At 46.1% G+C, this 18,208-nt stretch overlaps 1 protein-coding gene across 3 annotated transcripts in view; it reads left to right on the forward strand.

The window, feature by feature from the left end:
* Positions 1 to 1,172: 1,172 nt before the first annotated feature.
* Positions 1,173 to 18,208, forward strand: part of LOC122694758 (protoheme IX farnesyltransferase, mitochondrial) — a 113,018-nt gene continuing 95,982 nt past the window's right edge. For 2 of the 3 annotated variants that reach the window (XM_043903896.1, XM_043903898.1), the window contains exons 1-3: positions 4,551 to 4,741; positions 9,458 to 9,591; positions 11,334 to 11,655. In XM_043903896.1, coding sequence (XP_043759831.1) covers positions 4,699 to 4,741; positions 9,458 to 9,591; positions 11,334 to 11,655 — 499 coding nt within the window. In that variant the 5' untranslated portion in view covers positions 4,551 to 4,698. Of the gene's footprint in view, positions 1,658 to 4,550; positions 4,742 to 9,457; positions 9,592 to 11,333; positions 11,656 to 18,208 lie in introns of those variants that run through there. The other variant, XM_043903897.1, reaches the window with a different exon arrangement.

Below are 18,208 nucleotides of genomic sequence, written 5' to 3' on the forward strand. Positions count from 1 at the left end.
CTTGACATTTTTATACAAAGCTTATGTGATTTTTAAAATAACAATAAAGTCATTTTGCTTAACTGTGGATGTCCAGGCCCACCCTCAAAGGTTTTTGATTCAGCAGGTCTCTGGAATGAGCTTTATTTGAAGGTGTCCAGACATGAACTGTCATTAAGTTTGGAAAGCGCAACAGAATTGATGTGGTGGACCCGGTATTGGTATTCCTGTTCTATAAACACAGAAACTGAGGTCAGAGGAAATTGAACCCGAGTCAGAAAATGCAAAATCGAATAATTTTTGGGGGCTAGACTTCAATAACTTCACTTGTTTGATGAAATGTGAAACTCGACTAGTAGGGAAAAGGCCAGATAATGAGGACTCTATAATACATAAAATATGGGAGACAGCCCAGAATTAGGATTAAGAACACATGCCTTGGAAATCAGGCAGGTTTAAGTTCTAGTTGTGGTACATACTTTCTAGCTATGTGAACTTGGAAAAATTATTTCTTTTAAAATCTTTTAAGATCTCAAGCTTATCTTCTGAAAATGAGATGACACAGATCTGGGTTCCTGTGAAAGGTAAATGTCATGTTGAGGAAGGTAATACAGAGTAAGTGCTAAAGAAATGGTGTACTTTTGCAAACATGCATCAATACTTCAAAAAAATCAACATCTTCATCTTTTGCTATTGTTTTAAAGGTACAAATGTAGGGGGAAAGAAGGTCCATAGATGAGAACTAGTAACTAACTTTAGAAAAGATGTAATTGTTTATGTTTTCCTAGTAGCTTGCTAATTTTTTTTTTTCTGAGAATAACCTTTCTGGGATCCTTCTTATTTATATTTTAGCGAATGTCCTTGTACCTTGTTATTCTCCAGTTTAACGTCAACAGGTCACTTACCAGAACATGTGAGAACAGTTTTTAAGAGCTCCTGGTAGCTAACAAAAACCTATGTGCTTATGGATGCTCTTTATGCGTTAGGATTTTCCCAACCAGTAGTGCCTAACAGGATTTGTTCCCTGCGACACTTGGAACATCTTACCGTTTTCTTCACCAGGCTTCAAGATTCTGAGCAGGAGGAAACCCGGAAAGGAATGCTTTCCTGATGTGGACATTCTGACATCAGCAAAGGAACTGGGCACACATTCAACAGCCAAGAAACAAGACGGGAAGCCAGTTTGCACAAAATTGCCTCTTTTATTTGCGTGTCATTGAAACCACTGAGGACTGACATCCTAGGGGAAACAGCCACCCTACTGAGTCTGTGATACTTTTCTGAGACGTGATATGTGTCTCAGCCATCTGGAACAATCTAGGCTGTTTCTCCACATCATCTTCCTCACCAAGCTCTGGGGCAGGACCCTTGGCTCCCGGGTCCCACTGGTGACTATATCATCTGGGATGCAATGAATGGGAAACCCAGGAAGCGACTTGAGCAGAACAGTCGACTTGCAGCCAAGTCTGCAGACTCAAGCTCCAGTGGTGCCCGAGCAATTTCATCCAGAACCTGGGCTCTCTTTTTTCCCACCCCGCCTCCCTCAGCAGCTTGTTTCATCACTTCACAACTGCGAGGCTGCCTCAGTGCAGGGAATCTCACTTTCAGCCCTGCTTCCTGGGGAGGAAAGGCAGGGGGAAGGCCCAGAGCCCTGCCCCACGCACGCCCAGCTTCATCGGTAAGAGATTATTCCCAGCCACCCTGCCCGAGCGAGAGCTTTCTCTTTCTCTCTCTGGGACCAGAACTGGGTCACAGGGCCTCCCTGGCTGTCAGAAACTCAAGGCAAGTATGACTGAGATTTTCCGGCGGACTGGAGGGAGGCACTCGTGACTTATCTCCTGGGCTGCCCGTACTGCTTCCCTGAAACTCAGAGTCTGCTGATTAAAGAGGTGGAAGGCCACAGCAGGGAACGGAGTTAACTCTAGTGCATTCCCCTGCTGCTGTTTCCTTTTCCTGCATTCCTGAACTTCTCTTTTCCACTTCTGATATCCCCAAGCTCCTGGATAGAATCAGCCCTGGGGTGGAGAGCTGGAAAAGGTCACAGCTGAGGGGTAATGTCTGACTGGAGTGACCTTGCACCAGGATCCCTACTGGTCACCTTGGAGGAATTAAATGAAACGAGGAGCCAATCTAGGTTATTCGAACTTGGAGGAGGTGGATTTGTATAGACTTCCCAGGTGGCTCAGCAGTAAAGAACCCGCCTGCCAATGCAGGAGACATGGGTTATCCCTAGGAAGGGAAGATGCCCTGGAGAAGGAAATGGCAACCTACTCCAGAATCCTCGCCTGGGAAATCTCATGGACACAGGAGCCTGCATGGGGTCACAAGTCCGACACAACTTAGCGACTAAGTAGCAACAACCGGTACACCAGAAACAGCTGTTCACCTCAGAACTCACAGAGCTTCTCTGTCCTGGCTCCAAACTTACCCTGATCCTGGGCCTGTGGTGCTATCATCGGGAGTCTGCAAACCAAAGTAACAGGCTCGCCATGCCCACTGCTCTGCTCTGCCAAGAAGGGAGTGATGCCTGAGGATGGAGGGGAGGGGCTCCCGGGCTCCTTCCTTCCTCCCACATGTGGCTTCAGGGAGCCTCCCTCTGCTGCTCCTTCACCCCATTAGCCGTGGCAGAAGCCACATGCAGCTTTCCTAACACCTGAAGTTCCCGCATTGAGACCAGAGCACTGGTAGAGCAGCAGTTCCTCTTGGTTTCTATACTGTGATAATCCGGAACTCGTTCCCGTCCCCCAGGCACAGAGGCTGGAGCGCTTCCGGAAGCTACTACCTGGGTGACACTTAAGAGTTCTTTTTTCGCCCTTTCTATGACCTGGGTAACAATTCTGTATGTGTTCAACTCTACGTTAAATTATACTGGTACGATTTCCATCTCTGACCTGACTTGACTTAGGGCATTGCCGTGAAGCCACAGGCAAAGAAAAGGTCCTGAAATATCCTCAGTTCCCAACACTAGAGCTGCCCACTGTGGCAACAGTCAACTTTACTAAGCCTCCAGAGAGGGCAGGTGAAGCCACTGCTTATCATCACATTGAGGCCCTGAACACACACACAAACCCACACACCCACACCCCCACCCCGCCCAGGAGCCCTGAGGCCGTGAGCAGAGCCTCCCCCGGCCTCCTACAGGGAGCCCAGCTCCCGAAGGACCTGAGCATCCACCTTTTCCAGGGGCCCCTTTCTAAGCAGGAGGCCTCCCTCAAACAAGAAGCAAACAAGGCCTGTCTTGTCACCACCTATTTTATTGGTGAGTTAATATGTCTTCATTTCTCCATTTAGGAGTGGAATAGCTGAGTCATGTGACAGTCCCTTAACTTTCTGAAAACCTGCCAGACTGTTTTCAAAGACAGCTCCACCATTCTCCATTCCCATCCGTGGCATACTGGGCTTCCAGTTTCCCCACGCTCTCACTTCGGTGTTATCTCTTATCTGTACTTTTGACTGGAGCCACCTCAGGGAGCATGAAGTGATATCTAAAGGAGATTTTACATCATATTTCTCTTACTGCTAATGATGTACACCATCTTCTCGTGTACTTACTGGCCACTTGTGTATTTTCTTTGGAAAAACTCTATTCATATCCTTAGGCTTTGATATCTCTTGCTTCTAGAAAGATAGCTCTGTGTCAACTGAGTGTATCCTGCATTTTAGGTTAGGATTTTGTCTACAGAAAGCTAGGTCTTTATCTATTGTAGTAAGCTCATCAAGGCTTTGAAAGAGTTCCGGCCACCTACAACCTTATCAATGAAGACAGAGAAACTACCCTCCTAGAACCAAGTTACCTATTTCTCGCTCCTCTTTCAGAAACTGAATCTCTTTCCTTCGGTGCACTGTTACTTGCAGAAATCCAACTCCAAAACCAGACGAAGCGAGAGCTGCTGACCACTGCCTTCCTAACCAGGGCACAGATGCTAACTTAGTTCTTAGCCATGGCAGGCTTCCGGCTGGCTACCTACCACAGAGACAACATTTAATTCTCTCAACCATCCTAAATAATATATACTATTAGGATCTGCGTCGTGCAGCGACAAAGCCGAGGTTCAGGGAACTTGGGACATTTGTTTAACAGTCAGAAGGCCAGAAGGTGCAGCCAGGGATATAGAGGTCACTCCAGAGCCCGAAATCTTAAACTCTGCACGCACCTTCCTTATCCCGAGACGCTGAGACGATTCCTCGGGGTGGCTCGGGGCCCATGAGCCCGAGTTCATCGTTTCCCGTTTTAACGGCGACTATGGTAACGCTGTAACTGACGGCGCGGGAAGGTGGAGGCACCGTCCCCAGAACCATTTCCTGCTGGCAGTCCAGAAGGACCAGGAGGTAACTGCAAGCGGCCCGCGAGCAGCCCCCGGCCGGCCCAGCCCAGCACTAGGCCTCTCGGGTCCCGCCAGGGATGCCGGCCTCGGGGCAGGAGGCGGGGGCTCGCCGTCGCGCGCAGCCTTTCCTCGGAAGCTTCTGTCACCCCCGGGTACCTCGCGCCCCCACGAAAGCACCTCAGATCCCGGCCCCTCTGCCCAGGGCGCTCCCCTCTGTTCTGCAGTCTCCCCAACCCCAGCCGCAGCTCTCCGCTTCCGCCTCGTGCCCGCCGGAAGTGACGAACCGGACGCGTCACTCTTCCCACAGTGGGGCGGGGAAGGAAGATGGCGGCGCCCAGCAGCCGGTGAGGAGAGAGGACACGGGGCTCCCAGGGGGCGGCTGGATTCTTGCGTGATGGCCGCATCCCCGCATACTCTCTCCTCACGCCTCCTGACAGGTACTGCACCCCACCTCGGGCACGGATTTGGGGGAATTCTCTTCTCGTTGCCACGTGCTACACCGTGGTCCGCCTGTCTGCAACCTTGGGAGCCCTTGGTGAGGTCGGCTGGGGCATCGGTGAGGGAAGTGACCTTCGGGGCGGCCTGAAGTGAAGGGGCCTCGGAGCTAGGGCCTAGTCTTGCATGGGGGTTCCGGTGGTCCGCACACCGCGTCCATCTCCTAGCCCCCGGAGGTGGGTAGGGGACGCGATGTCTGGTGCTTCTTTCAGTTTTCAGAGGCTGGAGGCTCAGGACAGAGGAACCTGGGGGCTCCCCGAGCCTCTCGGCTTCTCAAGGCCTTAGGTTCTAGCGATGTGTAAGTTACTTGTACGTTGCACTTGTGAGGACCTGGCAAGTGCTTTGCTTCCCCGCCCCCACACCCCCCCCCAACCCGGAAGCCTTGTTCCAATATAAAGGGTCATGATGACAATAATAAAAACGGTGATCACCTCGGACTGCGGGCCATAACCATCCCCCGCCCCCCAGGCTTTTGTCTTTCTACCATTAGTGTGGTCCCTGATATAATCCCACCAGGCCAAGAACCTGTCACAATTACATGTTTAATGTAGATGTGATTTCTTGCCTTTTGCCTGGGTCTCAGCTCAAATGTTTCCTGTTAAGAGAGTCCTGAGCACACTATCTAGGTAGAACCCCGCCCCTCTCTTATCACATCACCCCGTTTCCTTCATCATGGTTAGAAAAGCCTTTGATTGCTTACATATAACCGATTTACTATGTGTTTCTCCCAACTGCAAGATTGAATCTTGTAAAGGCTGGGATGGCTTCTCTCTGGTTCATCTCTGTGTCCCCAGTGTCTGAAACAATACCCTGTGTGCATTGTTGGTGCTGAGTAATTATTTATGAATGAATGAATTTGTCCTGATGGAGACATTAAAGTGGAGGTTGGGCATTCTTTTGTCCCCAGTAGTTTAGGGTGATAACTGATGTGTGAGAAATGTGTCACTGGTTGTCCATATTCGAGATGGACTCCCTTTGGAAATTCCAGAAACTTTTTTTATTGGCTGAGCCACAGGACTTATGGGGTCTTAGTTGCCCAACCAGGGATCAAACTGAGGCCCATGGCAGTAAAAGAATGGAGTCCTAAACACTGGACCTTCAGGGATTCCCATCTGGCAATGTTGATCACAATTACTCTGAAATTCCTTTCTCTTCTTTTCTCCTAATATTGTTATTCTGTGTGTCTCTTTTGACTGTGTGATCTCAGGGCATAGCAACTGTATTATCTGGAATTGAGTTTACTCGTCTATAAACTGGGGCTGTTCAGCTAGATGCTCTCAAAGGTCTCTTCTGGTTCAAAGGTCGCGAGGAGGGTGAGAAGTGGGAGTGTGTATAGATGATGAAAACAAGATTGGCCAAGATTTGAGCATTGTTGAACCTGGGGGATCAGTAATGGGGGCTCATTGAATTCTTCTGCTGTTGCATATGATTGGAATTTTCTACAATGAAACATTTTATTTGAAAGGTCTGTGGTTCTTTTTGAATTTGTTACCTTCTCCCATCCCTCACTGTGAATGTACGATTCTGACCCTAGACGTCAGTCTCAGACCTTCTCCCATCCCTGACTGTGAGTGTTCGATACTGACCTTAGATAGTCATTCTCAGAGAGCTCATCCATTCTTAGTGCTGGAATTATCTCGTCTGTAGGGAGGTTTTTTCCCAGCATGCATTGCTCAAGATGGGTGCTTTTCTGCTTTCATTTCTGTATTTTCAGCTTCCTATAGGATAGATCTACCGCACTACTCACAATTCCCCAGTTCAGGAAGTGGGCTGCTTATGGTTCAAATGGCTTGTTGCTCGATCTGTCTTTTTGATGCTGGTGTGGGAGGAATTAATAGACAGCTTGGCTTCCTTGAAGCTATGAACCAAAAGATCACCAAAAGATCTGCTATTAAGTGGTCTGTGCAGCCTGCTATGATACACTTGGAAGATTACTCTAAGCGCTTGGCATGGAAGCTGCACGGTGGGAAGCGGGCAGAAAGGTACACTGGGACTGTATCAGGTGTCTACATGCCCTCCTGGGTTTGGTCATGCCCGACTGTTCTTCCAAAGCTTAGCAGTGTTTTATAGCCATTGAAAACTTTCAGAACCTTTCTGTCTCATATCCGCGCACTTCATTTTTAAAGCCCTACAATCTTGGCTCAGTGTTGATGGTGGATAATGGATGTGATCGTTTGTGTCCAGATTTTTAATGCATTTGTTATAAGCCATGTATCTTCAAACCTATATTTCTTGACACGTGGCCAAAATGTCTTTAAATTTCTGGACACTGATTGTTTTGACTAAATGAAGTGTTTTCATCATATAAAAATGCTGTTTCCAAGCTGATTTTGTTTCCATAAAGTCTAATTTTTAATCCACACAATCTCTAGAGAGATTTTCCAAGATGGTTCTTTTCCTCCCAGGAACATACATTTCTCATTGGACCAGTGGAACTCGCAACTGGTTTTGAAATTAAGGCATAGAATGATAAAACTTGGTGTATTCTTGTCATAATCTTTTAATATTGAAATCCTATTATCCCAAAGAACAATGTCAAGGCAAGAAAGGAAAAATATATACCATCAAAAAAAAGATAGACTATCAGAGGACTAAATTCAAAGGAAATTTCAATCAGTGGACTGATTTCAACACTACTGTTCTTTCCTATACATGTATACAGACACCATGTATTCACGGATGTGGAAAATAAGCATGTCGTATTTACCTGAGTGCTGAGGATATGATTTCAGTGAAGAGGGGACTTATCTCCAGTCTAAGATAATTGCCGTGGTTACCATAGGGTTGTGATAGATCTCCTAACCCCCTGTCCAGGTGAGCGATGTGGGCGACCCAGTCATCAGCCCTCATCTCATTCTTATATGGAAGATAGTCTGCTTGCTGTTGTAGCAGAGGTCAGGACAGAGTCCCCGCTTTCAATGAACTAAAAAAAAAAAAAATGATGTAGAAACAGTCTGCATTAAGAAGTGCTACAAAAAAAGAGTATAAAATGATAGAGTGCTTGAAAGAAACTTTGACATTTGACAGGCAGAGTGGAAACAGGACGGTGCAAGCAAGGAGATGCATAGACAAAGATGAACAAACTGAAATCGTGGGGGCAGGGCAGTGAGTCACATGTACGTGTTTGGGCAAATGATGTGTATTCTGGGCTTCAGAAAGAAACCCTCTGGTCCTGTGGGACTGGGATTGGAGAGGAAAGAAGTTAACCAAAGTCAGGATGAGTGGTTTGTATCCCAGAACTCTACAGTATCCAAGTGTGAGATGATAAGGGTCTGTATCTCTCAGCGGCAGGGAAAGAAGTGGACAGATTTGACCAGTATTTCCGAGTTGACTGGAGCTGATGGTTATTAGGTGATGAAGGAAGAGTTCAAGGTGGTCTTGGAATCTCAAGTAGGCGATGGTTTTATCTGCAGTAGAGGACAGAGTAGAGATAAGGGTGAGACTAAAGTGTTCTGAGAGACATATTACAAGCCATCCACGTGGAGATCCTCAGCAGATGGAAACAGGCATAGCAACTCTAGAAATGGCTTGAAGATTAAAAATTACCCTAGGGTTTCAGGACTGGAGAAGTGATGGGTGGCTGAGAACCAGGACTCCTTAGGGTCACGGAAGTCACAGGAGAAAAGACTTAAAAGAAGGGATGGTTGGCGGGGGGGGGGGGGAGGCGGGGGGTGGCTGTCTATGCTGTGTTCCTGTTGGAGGCTTTCCCAGGATGGGGCTTTACACAGAAGCATTGGGTCTGTTGATATTTGAGAGAAGGTTTAGAGATGAATGACTAAAAGCCACATTTGGATACACCGAAAATAGCTTTTTCCTAACCAGCTTTGATAGAGTCATACTTTAGTGAGAGCAGTTCCCTCTGTCTTTTAGTTGACTTACCCAATATGGCCAAAATATTAATCTGAAATTTATCTTCCGGTTTACTTTTATTACCTGGAGGAGGAAATGGCAACCTGCTCCAGTATTCTTGCCTGGAGAATCCCATGGACGGAGAAGCCTGGTGGGTTACAGTCCATGGGGTCGCAAAGAGTCGGACATGGCTGAGCGACTTCACTCACTTTACTCACTCACTTTACTTATTGAGAAAAATTGGGCTTCTCATTTTATCCTCTTTAGAAAGTGACCAAGCTGATTGTTTTACATTTTATTCTCTAAGAGACTGATGGTTTGGTCATTTCAACGTTTGATGTAATAAAAGCATAATTATCCTGAGGGCTTCCCTGCTGGCTCAGACAGTGAAGAATCTGCCTGCAATGCAGGAGAGCTAGGTTTAATCCCTGGGTCAGAAAGATTCCCTAGAGAAGAGAATGGCTACCCACTCCAGTATTCTTGCCTGGAGAATCCCTTGGACAGAGGAGCTTGGCAAGCTACAGTTCATGGGGTCACAAAGAGTTGGACATGACTGAGTGACTAACATTTTCACTTCTAATGATCCTGAGATGAACAAGTTCCCTAACTCTGCTGGAGAATTATACTCGGACAGTGAGCAGGGCCAACTGATAACCGTTCATTCATGAGTCTGGATCAGATCATTTCCGAGTTCTGATCCATCGCACATGCACTGCCCACCATGTTGCTGGCTCTGCTTCTGGGTAGGTCCACACATCGCTTGGTAAGACGTAATGGCTGTTTTAATTTTTTTCCTCTTTCTTTGATAGGCTGGGGAGGAGGATGCATCTGGTATCTAGAAAGAAGAGCTGCGCGGGAGTCCCCTCGGAGGTTCCTGCATCTTCTCAGGAATGTCAATCAGCAGTGGGTCACATTTCAACACTTTAACTTCCTCCGGCGTATGGTAGGTTCGGAAGACCATGTTCACTGGGCTCTCTGCCTTCACTTTCCCTGTACGAGGGGATTTCAGAAATTCCTGTTGTCAGAAGAGCTGCAACAAGTACTCTATGAAAAAGACTTTTATTTCCTGCCCTCTTAAGTTTTTCCACAACGTTAATCCCTTGTTTTGATTATGCTTAACTGAAACCAGAATAACTCTGGTGTCTTGAGTTTTAAAGTATGATCTCGACCTTATTGATTAAGTCTGGAGAAGATGGAAAGCTGCTGGCATGTTTTGAGTAGGCCACAGTTAGGAAAAGCTGAACTGTTATAATTCATCTTTTTATATTCTTTAAAGTTCTGTGAATATATCAGTAATACAGAAATAATTGCTTCAAGAGTAGGACCTCCCTGTTATCTTACATCAGCAGTGAGAGTCAAACATGCACTTCTGAACAGATTCAAACAAATTGAGTTCTTGTGATTTTCTGGGCATTTTACAGTGGGCATTCATAATGTAGCTCAATCTGTTTGTAGACCTTGGACCAGGTTGACTCCATGTTGTCGTCAGCATGGTAACTTACATTTGCTGCTTTCTCAGATCATAAAGTATTGCAGAATGAAAAAACCACAGCTAAAAACTCATAATTTCAGTGCATGAAAGAATAGCAAATTCATAATCTGAAACCCTATTTGACATTTCTTTTATCTTTTTTTTTAACCTTACAATGTCCATTTTAGCTTTTAAAATCTTTTAACTTAATAAAACTCATTTTGATGAGAGATTTTAGTTTCCAATAATAATCAGACTTGTAAAGTTGGGGATGGAGGATAATGGATATTTAGAAGACAAACTCAAATACATAGGATGCTTTTTTTTTATGTAAACAGAACTCTGAATTCATTCCTGAGTTTGTAACTCCTTCCTCAGACAAGTGTATGTAATTTCAAGCCTTCGCAATGTAATTGGAAAAAGTCACTTAGCTAGTTATCAGGAAAGGGCTTTAGTCCTAGGAGCATCTGTAACTAACTAGTTTTCTATTCTTGGCTCTGTCAGATTGTTTCCAAGCCTTGGTTTCCTCATTTGAAAATTAAAGCACAAGATACTAGTAACGATCTGTCTTCTTTCACAATTTTTGAGAAGACTGAATGAGATATTTCTCCTATAAACTCTAATGGTATATGTTGTTTAAAACTGTAAAGTGCCTCATGGATGTTAGCCACAGTTACTCCTTTTTGCTAGTAAATAACAGAGGTTTTCTGAGTCTTCAGCCCAATTCTGTCCACACTCCCACTGCCCTGATGGTCCTGAGCCCTGAGTTGTGGCCCCCTTGGAGCCTCTCTCTGCACTGCTCGCTGGGCAACAAGGAAAGTCAGCAGGTTGACTTGGGCTTTTGAGTCTAGAAAACATTTGCACTGTATTTGGAATTTTAAACCTGCAACTTCTGAGTCTATGTTGGGGCAAATCCTGGGGGAGATGAGTAAGAAATCAATTTATCTTTCTTTCAGGGAACTTAAACCCCTAGGATTTTTTCTAAGTCATGGAATCTGAAAACCAGTTAATTGTCCTCTCCATCTCTTAGTAGAGTGACCCCCACGTAACATACTCTAATAGGAGTTATTTCAGCAAGTATTTATAAAGGTGCAGGAAAATCTTTCTAAGTACTGTAGAAGTCGGACTGATGTAAAGTGTTACTGAACAGCCACTTAAGAGCATTTTGGGTTGCAGTTTCATAAGTTATGTGTACTTTTTTTTTTTTAATTCAGTATGTCACACAACTAAACAGAAGCCTCAAGCAGCAAATAAAACCGAAGCCAGAACCAGCAGAATCTCCTTTCCTTGAAAAAACTTCCTTGGATGAGGCCAAAGCCGAAATATGCGAGATGAGACCTCTTGTACCCCCCAGCCTGCCTCTGTCCAGAAAGCCAAGTGAAAAAGCATTGATAGGACTAGAACCCGCCTCAGTAACTGAGGGCTCTGTAGCTCTGGGGAGAGAGACGAAAGAGGAGAAGCAGTGGAAAGAGATGAAACTGCGTGCGGATGATCTGCCAGGAATCCTGGCCCGGCTGTCCAAAATCAAACTCACAGGTACTTGGGGATTTCTTTTGGTCTCATCAATCTTACTTGAAATTCTTCTTTTAGTTAAACAAACTACTAATTTTATTACTGCCCCCAAAGGAATATTTTAAACTGCGGGTCCTCTTTTAGTATTTTTTCCTCTCTTCAACTTAATTGGGATTTGAAATCAAATTTTTGGAATTTTGTTTATGCAGAATTGTAAATAGTATTACCCTGAATATATTGTGGGCTTCCTTGGTGGCTCAGTGGTAGAGAATATGCCTGCCAGTGCAGGAAACCTGGGTTCAATCCCTGGATGCAGTGGATCCCCTGGAGAAGGGAATGGCAACCCGCCCCCAGCATTCTTGCCTGGAGAATTCCTGTGGACAGAGGAGCCTGGTGGGCTACAGTTCATGGGGTCGCAAAAAAGTCAGACACAACTGAGAGACTAAACAACAACAAAACATTGTCCTAAAAAGAGTCTCTCTTTTACTTGCAGTTAAACGGAATGTCTGTCCTGTTTGTTTCCTTGTGTTTTGTGTGTTTACACCTGCTGTCCTGTAAAGACGCAGTAAGAGAATGCATCCCAATTCAGTTCTGAAACCAAGAAGGGCTGCGTTGCTGGGCTTGATGGGCCGTGAACCCACAGGCGCTGGGACCCCCAGCTCACTGCTGTGGTTGCTTCTCATAGGGCCTCTGGGATTGTCCCACGTACCCAGAGATGTAGATTGCTTCTCTGCAAAGAGGTTTGGTACCGGATGTTTTTGCCGAAACTTAGCAGACTGCACCAAATTTTACTGTATCTGCTTGGGTATTAACCCATGAGTCACATCGTTTGGTTGTTACAGCCACCCTGGGAGTCTGGCCGAGCTTTATTGTCACCTCATCTCATAGCTCAGCCTCAGAATGGCTTATTCTGTGCTAATCCTGTTAGAAGGATGCTCTGGCCCACCCTGCAGACTGAACGCCTGGTCTGTCCTTTCCTTCTTGGGTAAGAATGGCGGTGGTTCAATCGCTCAGTCGTCTCTGACTCTGCGACCCCATGGACTACAGCCCACCAGGCTCCTCTGTCCATGGGAGTTCCCAGGCAGGAATACTGGAGTGGGTTGCCATTTCCCTTCTCCAGGGATCTTCCTGATCCAGGGATCAAACCTGCGTCTCCTGCATTGCAGGTGATTCTTTATTGCCAGAGCCACCAGAGAAGCCCTTGGATGAGAAGAAGGTGAAGATTACAGGTGGGGAATGGGTGGCTAATACAGTAAAACTACGTTATTCTTCGCGGACAGAAAGTGGTCAGTAATGTTACTCAGGCAGAATTGGGAAAGGAACAGATGAGACAGAACATTTTCGGAGTAGAGAAAAATCAGGGAGAAAGTAGTGCTTGTTTGTTTTTCAAGAGAGTTGAGCCTGAAATTCAGGGTAGAAGGAGGTAAAGAGATGACCTCTTCCTCAGCCACCAAGCTCACTGTGAGTCTTTTTGGGGGGATGACAGATAGACACAGGAATTTGACAAAGGAGCAGAGGAATCACAGTGAGACCTGCACAGTGTAACTAACAGTGAGCCTGATCGCAGGTGCGGTCTCTGTCTCACGATGGCTGAGCCGGCATCACATTCCCGCAGAAGTTACCTTGTGTCACTTACACAAGCAGTGTGCGAGCCATGTGTTGACATGTTAAGAATGACCCCAGATAGGATCGTAAGGATGTCACCCCCAAGATGAGACTGCTCTGTCTGCAGGTGTTGGAAGCGAGTTCCCCCAGCAGCAGGACCATCTTTCTCTATGTGCACTGTAGTATCTCCCTCCCGCCCGGCACATTACTTCTCTTATCACCCCACTTCTGTCAGTAATACCAGCATTCTTCACTTCCCCCAGACGGGAAACCCTGGAGTCAGGCTTAATTCTTTGCTCTCCATTGAGAGCATCATCTCCAGTCTCACCTCCTCTGTTAGCCCTGCGAGGTTCCGCACCCCCTCTCCGCAGGCTGAGGTCCAGAACCCCTGAGGCATTTGGTTCTAACTACCCTCTCTGTCCCATCTTCCTGCTGTACTGACTTTTCTCATCTACTCATAACCCACTCAAGAGTACCTTCCCTTCACGGTGCCTCCTGCCTGGACTCTGTGCGAGTTTAAAGGAACGTGGTAACCTGGAATGATTAAGCTCCTCCCCAGAAAAAGGCTTCTTCCCTTTCCCCTGTCTCCCATTCCCACCCCTGTCCTAGCAGCTGGGCAGGTCCCTCCTCCCCACTGTGCTCCGTCCTCCTGCCTCCTTGGGGACCAGTCTGCCCCCATATCCAGTCAGATCCTTTCAAGGGTTTTCCTTAGTCCTGCTCTGGCCTGCTCTTGGCAGTCAATAAAGAACATCAGCATTTCATCCATCATATGCATGAAAATATTTCTGTCACATTTTGCTTTTCCTGTTTATGATGTTTACTTGGTGATGCTTTGTTCTGTTTTATTTTGCCCCACTGGAATTTTTAACTTTCATGTATTAAGCCTTACTAGTTTTTTTAATGCTTAGAAATATTTTCACCACCCTGAGGTTATAGAAGCCTTCACTTGTGTTTTTTTCAGGCACTTCTGCATTTTTACTATATTCTTTTAAGGTTTGGGGACCATATCAAAGGTATTTCACTCTAAGGTGTAGGGGTGATTGAGAAACTGGTGATAGCACTGTTGATCGAGGCTTGCCTCTTTTTGTAAAAAAAGTTTTGTTGGAACATAGCCATAGCTGTTGGCTCTGTGCTCGTGGCACACTACCTCGGCAGACTTGAGTCATTGCCTCAGAAAAGTCATGGCCTGGAAAGTGAGTGTAGTGACCTCTGGGCCAGAGTCCCTGCTCTCAAGTCATTGCTCTTACTAGTTCAGTCACCTTGAGCAAGTTCCATACGTCTGTGCCTCAGTTTACCCATCTATAAAGTGGGATTAGTAATGATAACTTACTTCCTAGGGCTGTACTGAGTGTTAAATGGAATGACATCTGGAAACTGCATAGAATCGACCATGTTAAAACCTATACACTCATTTCTTAAATAAAAAATAAATTCATCACCCAGGTGATGTAACTTGCAGGCCCTTGAGTTTGCTGCTCTGCCCTTGGAGAACTTCCAGCCCTCTGCTTGGAAGACTGGATGGATGGTTGTGTTGAGACTTAAGAATGGCAATACTGAAGGGAGAAGAACCAGGTGTGAGGGGAGCGCAGCACTGGACACACGGAATTGGAGTTGCCCAGGGAGCGCTAGCTGGGAAGGGTGGGACCCCCAGGCGGGAAGAGCCTGGGGTCTTCAGCACAGGGTTGACCTGAAGCCATGGTGGTGGGCAGGTCAGGTGTAAAGTGGCCAGAGCAGAAAGCCAAGGACAAGACTTTGGGGCCAGTCTGCTTTTAAGGACTGGGCAGAGTGTGTAATGGGGCCTGCAGGGGAATATGTGGTCAGAGGAAGGGAAACAGGAGAGGGCTTCATCATGGAAAGGGCCCATAAAGGAAGTGATCAACACTTAGATGCTAGAGGTCTCCTAAGAAGCCTGGCCATGGAGTTGTTTTATCTGGCAGTTAGGAAGTCAGCATTGACAGGCTGCTAAATCAGGAACTAATTATCTGTGTTTCTTCTTCTTAGAGTTTCAAATGAGGTACTTTTAAATATTTAATTTAAAATGACGTCTTAAAGTTTGTTTTCATAATGCTTAGTTCTTTAAGGGTGTACAGGAAAGGGTGCCAGTTGGTTTAGGATCAATTTGGGGGGCTAGCGGGGAGCATCTTCCTTCCTTTCGTGTCAGCTGTTATATTGCTTTTTCTGTTCTGTACCTTTAGAGTGTTGTGAATCCAAGCAGGGCTTCATCCTTAGAACATGGTCTGAAATCTCCAGCCATGACTAAATTGCTCTTTTAGCGGCGGTTGTGCTGCATGTAGGGTGTGTGTTGATTCATCAGTCTGCTGAGAAGCACGCATGGCACATGTGTGTGTTCCCATGATGCTTCCTGGACACCATCCCCAGGGATCAGATCCCGGAGCCCGGGGACGGGACCCAGAGCTCTGCACCTTGGCACAGGTGCAGATGATCGCATGCAGGTGGTCCTGGGCCACCCTTCGGGAAAGTGAGGGAGGCGCCGCGCTGGCAGAGGGCCGGCCCAGACCCCCGTGGTCTGGTGGGCGTGGGGGGCTCGCCGCCTCCTTCCCGTGAAAGCCTGAGCAACCCTGGCCGGGATTGGCATGGGGCAGCTTCGGGCGGTGGGGGGGTGAGCGGGGATGGGGTCTGGACCACACAGGAGAGGTGTACAGGGGTGAGATGCACACGTGGGTCGGGGAGCAGCCTCCCCTGCAGCCACAGATGGAAAAGTCCCGGCAGTAAACGTCTCTCGTATCATTTTATATATTCCCTGCCCCCGGTTTCTGGATGAGCTAATTGAATTCAAGTCATTTCCTTCTGTTTATTCCATTTAAAGAGGCAACACCCTTCGAGTGACCCCAACTCTCTTATTTGACCTCTTACTGCCCTGTTTATTTTATGACTTGAATTCATACATGTCTTGGAGTCAGCAGGATTTTTTTTTTTTTTTTTAAAGAAAATCCCTGATGTTTATCAATTGGTTTCTTTTGGACTCTTTACGTCTTGGGCAATTCATTTATAGCTCATGATAGCCAAGGCAGAAATACCTGGGAGGCAGCGATCACTTTGCTAGAACCTGTCTTTCTTCCTTTGCCTCGCTGTAACACACCGAGGATAATAAGCTGTAGACTAAGGAAAAGCCACGTGGTGACCGTGTGTCCCATTCATTTGTAGGACAGCAGAATAGCAGCAGGATGGGGCTTTTGCATTTATACCAGGATCTGGGCCAAAGTCTGCAGGAGCTAATGCCGTTTAAAGATTTGTTTTTTTCCTATGAAAGGAAGTAAGACTGAGTTTATAAAGAAGTTATAGTGTGTCTCCCTTGAGTTTCTCTTGCCAGCTGAGCTATTTACAATATGTTTTTGGAGTTTGTTGCAAGGACCACACTGGGGTGAAGAAATTTTATTTGGATTAGGATCATAAGACACTTTGGTGACTCAACCAAGTTAACACTTAATATGGGTCAATAAAAAGCAGAAATTTTTTCCTGAATAATGTCTGTGCTGAAAAGCTGCAGCACGTTTTTTTCTGAAACCAGAACATTAAAATAGTTTGTTATTGAAGCCAATAGATTAGGCTGTTGACAGAACTGATGTGAACTGTAGCCTGCCAGTTTTTGGACTTCTTTCTCCAGAACCTAAAATGCTGCTTTTTATTAAAAGGAAAAAAAATAAAAACCCTAAGAATAGAGGATGCAGTTTTATTTTAGGTTGCTTATAGTTTTTAAAGGTCAATGTACTGTAATTATCAGCTCTCAGATACTGCATAAAGGATTTTTCATATTTTCCTAAAATTATTGTATTATAGTTTCTTAAATTTTAATACATATTTTTAAATAATTACCTTATTATTTGTATGCTTGATAAATGTTAAGGCAGTATTTTCATTACTGAGCTTTACTTTTAGAACAAATAGAAAATACAGAGAAGCCAAAATGGGAAGGATGGGACTCTCCTTATAATTCTAAATATAATCATCCAAGTGATACCTGTTTTGATGATTTTTGGTGTATTCTAGAATGTTTTTCTGGGGCTTCCCTGGTGGCTCAGGAGACCTGGGTTCGACCCCTGGGTTGGAAAGGTCTCCTGGAGAAGGGAATGGCTACCCACTCCAGTATTCTTGCATGGAGAATCAATCCCATGGACAGAGGAACCTGGCGGGCTACAGCCCATGGGTTTCGCAAAGAGTCGGATACAACTGAACGACTAACACGCACAAACAGAATGTTTTTCTATACATGCCATTCAAATACTTTTGCTTTTTAAACGAAAATAAGATCATAATGTAAATGTTTTCTACAGTTAAAGAAAAAATCCTAATTCTGTGAATATCTTTTTGTGCCACTGTTTTTGGTGGCCTTTCCTTTTAATCAGTGGTGTTTTGTGAAGATACAAAAGCGCATGGGAACACCCCTCCCTGTGTGACGTGGCATCCCCGGGTGCCTCTTTTGTGTTTTCAGCTCGAGGACGGAGACTGTCAGTCTGTTACTGGTAAAACATTCCTGTGGCCTGAAGGAGATGCAGGGGGAGCTACCAGCAAGGGAACTTCTGCTCTAAAGCGGTTTTTCCAGTGTGGTTTTGAAACCACCGTGCCAGCGCCCTGCTTCCCAAGTCTGGTTTCTCTCATGGCCTGCCTCCACTCTCAGCACACAGGGTGTCTGCATTCAGCGTTTTCTCCAGCGCCCCTGCCAGGCGTACCCGCTGTGGGGGGCCGTGTGGGTGGGGGCCTGCCCGTCGGGTTGAGGTCCTTTGGGTCATCTCCGCCTCGTCTTGGTGAGAACGACATCAAGGAAGGCTCTGCATCCTCTCTCTTCCAGCCCCAGCACAGTCCTGCTGTTGGATAAAGTGGGTCCAGGTCACCACGGTTCATCCTGGCCTCTGCTCCTCACTCCTTACCGTCCACAGCAGCCAGAAAGACAGCATCCCCTCAGATAGCCTTTATTCCCCTCCCAGCCAGCATTAGTGGTAAAGGACCCACCTAT

The sequence above is a fragment of the Cervus elaphus genome, chromosome 5, assembly GCF_910594005.1.
Source record: "Cervus elaphus chromosome 5, mCerEla1.1, whole genome shotgun sequence".
NCBI lineage: Eukaryota > Metazoa > Chordata > Mammalia > Artiodactyla > Cervidae > Cervus > Cervus elaphus.